The sequence below is a fragment of the Uloborus diversus genome, chromosome 2, assembly GCF_026930045.1.
Source record: "Uloborus diversus isolate 005 chromosome 2, Udiv.v.3.1, whole genome shotgun sequence".
NCBI classification, from domain to species: Eukaryota; Metazoa; Arthropoda; class Arachnida; order Araneae; family Uloboridae; genus Uloborus; species Uloborus diversus.
The window spans coordinates 68648188-68657573 of record NC_072732.1 but is presented as its reverse complement, the minus strand read 5'-3'; the positions used below and the strand labels follow the sequence as shown (position 1 = coordinate 68657573).

At 32.4% G+C, this 9386-nt stretch overlaps 1 protein-coding gene across 1 annotated transcript; it reads left to right on the top strand.

Moving 5' to 3' along the window:
- The first annotated feature begins 3952 nt into the window (after nucleotides 1-3952).
- Nucleotides 3953-9098, top strand: LOC129216351 (U3 small nucleolar ribonucleoprotein protein MPP10-like). Its single transcript, XM_054850565.1, has 3 exons — nucleotides 3953-4044; nucleotides 4208-4946; nucleotides 8976-9098. Exons 1-3 carry the CDS (start codon nucleotides 3953-3955, stop codon nucleotides 9096-9098), a joined length of 954 nt encoding a protein of 317 aa, XP_054706540.1.
- Nucleotides 9099-9386: the final 288 nt, after the last annotated feature.

The window sequence follows — 9386 nt, the reverse complement described above, 5'->3', positions numbered from 1 at the left end:
GTGAGATAAATCTGACAAAGAAAGCTTTGAAGATGATAATTATAATTGTCTGATACATAGTGAACCGTTTTCAGACTCACGACGATGACGAATGTACACAGTATGCTGGATTCAAAACATAATCACAAGTAAGATATGTGCTATAGGAATTGTATTTTCCGTATGCATGAATTGTGAAAGTGATTCTTTAAAATATGATGACTAAACTAAGTTCAGTTAATCTTCAGAAACTCTTCAGTTTTATTTGATTGCTAATTTTAGGCTCAAGAGTTAGACATATTTGATGTTTTATTGACAAGCAAAATTCATGTTTTATAAATTTTTATTATTTTTTTTGCTAAAGAATTAACGTTACTGTGGTTACCTTCAAGTTTAGACGTTGTCTTTTTTAATCTTTTATGAAGAATAAAACCAACAAATGAAGTAAAATACAAAAGTTTTTGCGTTTTTGCGTGGTTTTATTTTATAGTTTTGGACTAGGTCAGAAGTTTTTTTTTTTTTTTAAATGCTTCAATGATGCATAAAACTGTTCTATAAAACTTATAATAAAAAAATATGGTTTTCTTTATTCAAATTAAGGAAAAAATTGGGATTGCTCTGAATAAAAAGTCTTCAGTTTTTTCTATCACAACTAGCCCACGATGGTATAACATATCCCAACCCCTGTCATGGGGCTAAAAGTGCAGTTCCTTTCCCAGATTTCTTTTTCATGCTTCTTTAATAACTGGTACCTCATTTGATTTTTAAATCCAAAACTAGAAGAATTACTTAATCAAAAAAAAAAAAAAAAACTATTTTTACACAAAATAATCAAATATACAAAAAGTTGCGACGATTAGTTCAAAAAATATCACAAACAGCCCCAGTCTCCCCTACTGTCAAAGCATAAAATTACCTTTGCTCTTTTTCCACTCGGCAAGTATCTATCAAATTTTCTTTCTTATACAGCTATCAAATATGCATTTGAAGCTTTTTTTCAAAATTAAAAGATGCAGTCCCCGCTCCAAACTTAATGTATTTAAACTGGGGGGGAGGGGGTGAACTGCCAAAAATACCCTATATCGACATTTCCATCAGTTAAAGTCCCTATTCACAATACACTTCAAATTGTAGAAACAAAGATAATACATGTTTTGGATCAAACATTACAAATCTACACAAGGTCCGATCAAACCAAGATGTGATGCTCTTGTTAAAATTAGATGCACCTCTCACAAAAAAAAATCCACTCATTTTCAAAGAGTTTCCAAAAAAAAAGGAAGGGGGGGGAGAAGAAAGAATGAGTGACTCTAGTAGAACCTAGAGTGCCTTGAGAACAGAGTGGCGACAACAGCGGTGTTTTTTCCCCCCGGACAAGCGCGGCCGCAACTTTCGTCCAGATGCGACGAGAGAAAATTTTGACCGTTTGGCGATTTGCCACCAAGTGTGAATCGTTATCGCGGTTTTGGCAGCAGACATGGCTTCAGTTTCTGAAGCATTTCGCAGAGGCTACTGAGTTTCTCTCCATTCTTTCTTTTCACTTATCCGCTAAAAACAAATACATACATAAGATTTCTAAGAAAAACGTATTGAAAATGATAAGCAACATCATCATTTTCTTCACATATTATGTGTGCGTGAATGAAAACAAAATAAATGACAAATTTTAACTTTCACAGGAGATACGAATCAGAGAAGAAAGACCATTACTTTAAAAATTTTAAAACCCCCCGACTGAGTCGCAATTGTAGAATCAAGAGGGAAAACTAAAAATCCTTTTAAAAGCCTTATATTATTAAAAATCAATGTCAAGTATTTTAATTGCTATTGAATAGAAACTGGCAACATATTAAAATATCATTTTAAATCATCGCTTTTAATTTTCTTGTCGGCCAACAATGAATTCGTTTATCAATCGCGTGAATAAAGGCTTAGTCGTTATTAAAATCTGCTTTTAAAAAACGTTATAATCCGAATTCTATGAAATATGGAAGTTCCAAACACATCCCATCAGACGCAGAAAGAAAATTCTCTTTATTTTGGTATTAAATTTTAAAAAATTAACAGTGATTTCACTGCAAAAATTGCGAAAAACCTTTTAGACGGGTTTAATTAATATCTTCGTTAATTAATGTTCACCTAGCTAAGAACACTATCGATCAGCTCTCCTTTCGAACAAATTTTTTTTTTTCAAAATCCGTCCATCCGTTTAGGCGCTAGAGTGCCACAGACAAACACACAGATACACAAATACACAGTCACGTCAAACTTATAACCCCCTTCCATTGTTTGTCGGGTGTTAAAAAATGAGTCTTCTTGGAAAAAAAAAAGCTATGATAATTGTTTTTCAACGAGAGAAAATTCGAAAAATAAATAATGAATTTCCATTGCTTATTGTAACGTGCAATAAAAAAAAGTTCCTCTTGAAGCAAATTTGGAAAAATAATATATTTATAGCTGGGCGGTTCAAGGCAAATCACCCGATTCAAGATTTTTGCACGAGTCTTTTGCACTATCTTACTCAACATTTTACACTCTATTTAGAAGTACAAGAAAATTATATGCGAAGATTTCAATGAACTAATTTTCATTCTATAAGCTCATAAACGGCAATCCAATTGAGTAATAAAAATTATTAGAAAAGAAAAATTTCTAACTCGTCTCTTGGTTTTGTTTTTGTGACTAAATTCCCTTTCCCTCCCGGGTACAGATACATGCATACGAATAAGTTTAACTAATTTCTACTATATCCAGTTTTTACGAAAATAAGAATTGAAAAAATCAAAACAGACTATTAGCTATACTGAAATGTACTGTTTTAAAAATGTTGAATTGAGAATTCTTGATAAAATAATTCAATTATAGTTTCTCACTGTATAAATGCAGACAAATTCTGAACAAAATAAACAATTAACTTCGAATGGTTATCGCAACGTATATTTAAAAAAAAAACCTTCTACTTCGAAGAAATTAGAAAAAAATTAAAAGTATATCGTCAGCTGAATGCTACAACTAGGTAACTGCAAATTTGGGCAAAGTAGAATGTTTTACGAAATGGTGGTTTAATGATATATTAATTTCGTGAAAAGATACTAATCCCTTGATTTTTTTCGAAACAATATGAGAAATACCGAGTTGAATTTGCGTACTTTAGGATATACCGAAATATGAATGATTTAAAATTAACTTTAAACTTATTTAATTTTGAATATTCACACTGAGTTATTGGAATTGGGTTTCACATCCCCCCCCCCCTTTATGGTTTCTGTGTGGTAAACAGTAAAAATGTGCACAACTTTCAATTTTCTCTATAATGAATCATAAATAACAAGCAGCTTCATAGAATAAACTTTAAATAGTTTCCATATAACAACTAATATGTATTTCTTTTTCTTACAAACAAGATGCATTTTATTCTCAGATAATTATTTCATTTGAGCAAAAATATTACGGGATGAAACCCATTTACAAGCAAAACTAACTTCTAGAGGACCCGAAAACCAAACGCTCCTGAAGCGGAGAATGGTTGCCGCAACGTTAGTGAAGCCAAAAAGCCCGCCAATACTATCGGAATACAAAATCTCAAGATCAATGCTCTATAATTAAATCAATTTCTCGCTTAGAGTTCCAAAAAATGATAAAAAGTGATAGCCTATACATTTATGCACTTGAGACATAAGGTGAAATGTCAGTACAAAACTGATTATTCACAAAAAAAGCGTTTTTTCTGAGACCCATCCAATCTTCCCATGTTAAGTCTACGAGACTTTCGTCAAGATGCCCTCCGGCGGACAGAGGCACTTCCTCGCTTCTCAAGGGGGGTGTGTTGTCGTCACTCTGATCATTCAAGGCACTCTAGTAGAACGTAGAACCAAGCGTTTGTCCAGAATTGAAGAGAAGAAACTTTAGATTTGAAAAGTCCCGTAGTTTCCTGCGCTTAAGCGTCTAATCTAACTGTAATATAAATGTAAACATGGCGGCTTCCATGCGTAAGCAAAAGGATCACGAGTTAAATTTACTATCACGTTTTTCTGAACTATTTCTCTCTCCAGAAGAATTTGCAGAGTATGTACTGATCTTTTTAAGCTGACTTCTATTTATTTTATTGTTTCTTTTTTAAATACTTAGATGCATAAATGATCTAAAGTGCCGAAACTCTTGTCATGCTCTCATGTATAGAAATTTTGATTTTATGTTGCTGTAATTTATTGTTATTTTTCCTTTTCAGACCTCAAACATCAAAAGTTAATGAAGTAAAGCTTATCACAAAAGATTTGTATGATAATGCATATTTTTCAAAGTCGCTTAATGATTTTCAAACGAATTCATTGCCGAAATTGCTCATTGATGGATTTGATGACGAGCAGATTTGGCAACAAATTGATTTATTAAATAAATCAGCTGTTACGCAATTTTCTAAAGGGATATCTAATTTGGATGCAGAGAAAGTTTGTTTGAAAACTGAGAACAGCTCCACAGCTCCAAATGCGTTTAAACCACAAACGCATACAAATGAATTTGACGAATTGTCCAGTGCTAGCGATAATGAAGAGTATGCATTTGATGGTGATTCCGATTCATCAGTTGATGTTTCGCATCCTTCAAAGAGAGATGATTATGCGTATGATGATGATGATGATTCAGAGTCATCTAATGAATATAATAAAACAGATCTAAGAGAATCTGTTACATCTGAAGATGATTTTGAATTTGACACCAATGATAAAACTCAGGAGAAGAGTAACAAAGCTGTTAAGCCTTTAGTTTATAAGTCTGAAGTAGACGATCAGTTTTTTAAATTGGCAAATCTAGAGGAATTTTTGCGATTAGAAGACTTAAAAGAAGAGAAGGGATTTGAAGAATCATCTGACGAAGAAGATATTGATCTATTTCAAGATATTCCTTCAGATGATGTTGATGATTCTGATAGTGATGATGGTGACAATATAACAAAGCAGAAAAATGTGGTGAGTCTTTCCTTTTTTTTTTTTTTTGAGCTTATTGCTTTCATTTGACTGTCCTTGACGTTACGGTTCCTTTTTGAGCTTGGACCAGGGAGCTGCAGCACCACTGTCCACTGGCGGCGGCGCGGTTGGTCCTGAGCACTGTCCACCGGAATCCACTTTTGCTGGGCTTTGGCGTCCATGTCCTACACACGCATGGTCATATACACTCCCCTACGTGCACATGCCTTTACACACATACACACGCCTACGTGCACACATGTAAGCCTACACACACAACTATACACACATAACCACCCAGGAGGAGAGACATGCTTGGGGGGGGGAGCCGTTTCTAGAAACAATAACTCTAATCAGTAGGGTCTTGTCGCAACTCGTGATTGCGAAAAAAATAATTTGAATTCAGAGTTTCGGAATTCAAATTAGAATTAATTGGGGGAAGTAGGTCACAGATTTTACTTTTTTTTTTTAATTTAATGAAAAATACATTCTTTGGATTTAATATAATTTCTTGTACTTTTCGGGAAGACCATGTTTTGAAATATATTTCTAATAATCAGTGCAATATTTACGTCTTGTTTAATTATGTCCCGGAGTGACTATCAAAAAAATTTTCAATACAAACTGAAATCATTTAATGAATTGGCGACCACTTGGTGATATCAGTCTATTTGCAACAAATTTGGTGAAAAATTGAGATGTCAAATACTGTATCAATTTGATCAGGTTTCTATGGAACCCATTTTAAACATTGTCATTATCTCAAATTTTTTCTTTTGTGCATTAGATTGCAAAAACCTTAGGATTTTAAAGAAGGCACTTTTATATTGCAATTTCGTACTTTTTATATGATCCATTTGGTTTTTATTTCTCAATTTCAGATTCATACTACAACAAAAACCTGTTTTTTTTTTTTTTTTTTTTGAAAAAATACTAATTTGAAATACTTGATAGATAAAGAAAAGTGTCAAAGAATTCATGAAAAAAACTAAAAATTGATTTCAAACACTGTATTCAAGAAGCATTACCATTTACTAACATAAGTCAACCTCTACTGTTTAGGAAGAAAATCAGGAGGGGAAATGAAAACCGGCATGTGGGCAGTTCTCAAAAGGTGGGAGCAAACACAGACCTCAACTTAATACTGTATGGAGACAACAATGGGGTCGTTTCCAAAATTTTAAAAATATTTTTTTTCTGAAAGTGCATGCTTAAAAACATAGGATCTGACCATTTTTTAAATAATTTGTTTAAGTTTAATATTTTTTAAAAAAATACTTAAATCGGCATGCTCTCAATGTTTATGCTTCTGTCCCATGACATCACAAATGATGAAATGCCATTCTGCGTTTTGCCTTTCACAGAGCAAAATATTTAATTTGCATCTTTACTCACGTGTATTGGCAACGATATGCTTGATAGCAAGCGTAGAGCGCAACTTTAATTTGCTGCTTGATTGTCATAGCGTGGAAACGTAGTAGAAAGATGCGCCAAATTGCATCGTTTGTGATGTCATAAAGACCACGCCTTGTTTGAAAAATCGGACATTTTAAAAAATTAATCAAAAAAATAACTGTTGGGAAAATAAAAGTATTTTCTGAGTCGTAATTTTTTTTGCTCATTCTATTCATTTCAATGACTAAAAGTAGTACTTTTGACTGAAGGAAACAAACCAGGGTTGGCAAAAACCCGGGTTTTTTTAAAAAAGCCCATGGACCCAGGGTTTTTTGGGTTTTTTTAAATAAAACCCAAAAAAACCCAACTAAAGCTGGGTTTTTTAAAAGAAATGTGGGTTTTTTTGTATTTTGTTAAGGAAAATGTGGGGTACTTGTAGCATATAGTAGCGTAAGTATATGGACAAAGCGCAAAAAATGTCTTGGGGTAAAAAAAGCTGGAAAACTATTTAAAATTGAGCATTTTCTGAAGATAAGTATAAAAGACGATGAAACCCAAGAATGGTGAAGTTTCAGATTTTTTAGTTTCCCTGCTTATAAACAGTTAAGGCAAAAATACTTCTTGAGTGATAAAATCTATTGTTCGTTTTTAATTACTACATTTTTTTTTTTTTTTTGTGTTTTGCTTTATTGTATTTCATTTTGTTATGCAAAACTACTGTAGAACTTCAAGCAGGGTTGGCAAAAATCCGGGTTGTTTTTAAAAAGCCCATGGACCCAGGTTATTTTTAAAAATAAAAATAAAACTCAACTAAAGTTGGGTTTTTAAAAGAAATGGGGGTTTTTTGTCTTTTTTTAGGGAAAATATAGATACTTGTAGCATATTGTAGCGAAAGTATATGAACAAAGCACAAAAATTGTCTTGGGGAGAAAAAAGCTCGAAAATTCAGCATTTTCTGAAAAAAGTATAAAAGACGACAAAACCCAAAAATGGTGAAGTTTCAGATTTTTTATTTTCCATGATTATCAGCAGTTAAGGCAAACTTACTTCTCGAGTGATAAAATCTATTGTTCGTTAGTTTGTTTTTCATTACTACACTTTTTTTTTTTTTTTTTTGAATTCTACTTTATTGTATTTCATTTTGTTATGCAAAACTACTGTAGAACCTCAAGTAGTTTAAATCCCTTTTTACTGAATTCCCGCTTAATCAAGACATTTCTCTGAATTTTATTTGCCCGTTTTTCTATTTCTGTGTACAGAGTAAGAAATATTAAACTTTTTCGTAAGATAATGAAAATACTGTACATCCTATTCTGTTTTCTCTCCGACCGTTTGTAACACCTGTTAATTTCTAAAAAATATACCTTGTTTATTCGAGATTTGTGACGTGTTGGCTTGCAGAAAAGAATTCAAATGAAAGCCTTTTAGCTAGAGTGGTTTCCTCTGTACAATCTACAAATATTGAGAAAATTAGACGTGACAGGACTTAGTCAAGATAATTTGATTTATTTGTTGACCAGTTAAAGAAAAAAGTTAAATATATTTATTTAAAATTTTTGAAGTATTTTTTAAATGTCATTAAGAGTTAAGAAATACTATTAAAGTTCAAAATTCATTTTTTATGTCCATTGTCTGTGGTGAAGAACAAATAAAAAAGAAGTTTAAATTGTGAAAGTATTTAAGTTAATTAATTTTTTTGGAAACTTCTCGGAAAATTTAAAAAAACCCAAATGTGGGCTAAATAATGGGTTTTTTTAAATGGGTTTTTTCAAAAAAACCCTTTGGGTCCAACCCAATTGGGTCCAATCTGGCCAACCCTGAAACAAACCCATTGACATAAATTATGGAAAAAATGCTCTTTAAATACCCTTACAAAAATATTTTCTCTGCTAAAAGGCATTTTTTTAGACATTCAAAATACTAACTGAGCAAATAAACCATCAAAAAAATATTTTTTAAATTATTTCCATACGTTTCAAAAAAAAAGGGTATGAATCTCAAACTGAATAATTTTTTCATAATATTTTTCAGACGCTACAAAAGTAAAGACATATTATTTATTTTGTAAACGATTTTAGAAAAAAGGAAGTTGGAAGTTTGATGTATGTCTAAAAGTTATGATCTGAACAATGCTATTATTTGAGAACTAAATATATGATTTATGTGTTTTAAAGGTATTTTTCAATCCTCAAAACTAGTGTTCCCGCTAGGCCGTTTTTAAAGGGTGTAGTACCCTGCCCTTTTTCATATCGGCAGAATGCACCCTGCCCTTCATTTTGTGTGCAAAATGCACCCTGCCCTTTTCAAAAATAAGGTATTGCTCCCTGTGTTTTTAAAAAGATATCACAAGCATCTTATCCGACCCCATGATATCCAGCAATTTCATTTGCCCAGCAATCGGTAAAAGGAGAAGCAAACACTTAGGCAAAGAGAGTAAATGAGATTCTCAGAATTCGGACCGGCCTTATCAGTTGGGTATAAAAGCAAGTTCTTCCTTCTTCCCAGTGGGGCTTAAAAGGGTGTGGGAAGGGTCATCTGTGAAGGGGGGAGAGAGATTGTTTCATTGAAGTCCCATCTTTGATCTTCTGAGAATCAACAATGAGAGTAAACATTTCCTAGTTTTTTTGTGCTATGTAGGGTCAGGAGATGTCTGTTCCAGTAAAAGTAGAATGGGTACTTGGAAAAAGCCTGAGTGATAACGCAAAGGACACCTGCCTTCTGCTAAAAGGAAATTTAAAGGGTTGGAATAAAAGAATATAGATGCCAGCACAGAGATAAAATATGAAGATCAGTGGTGTTTCAAGCTGTTTTTCTTCTGCAAAATAGAATAGAAGAAGGGTTGGTATGCTCTTGATAAAACTTGAAGTGGGCTTAGGAAAAAAGTTAATTTTTAAGTGATAGAAAAAGTTATGAAAGCTTATCTAGTGCTTGAATTCCTTAGGCATTCGTTGATTTTTATATATATATTTTATATTTTAACATTATACCCTTATATCCTGTATATATATATATATATATATATATATTTATATATATATATATATATAT

Coding starts and splice junctions, on each gene's coding strand:
- LOC129216351 (XM_054850565.1), top strand. CDS start 3,953: ATGGCGGCTTCCATGCGTAAGCAAAAGGATCACGAGTTAAATTTACTA. Junction 4,045..4,207: donor TCTCCAGAAGAATTTGCAGA/GTATGTACTGAT, acceptor TTTCCTTTTCAG/ACCTCAAACATCAAAAGTTA. Junction 4,947..8,975: donor TAACAAAGCAGAAAAATGTG/GTGAGTCTTTCC, acceptor TGTGCTATGTAG/GGTCAGGAGATGTCTGTTCC.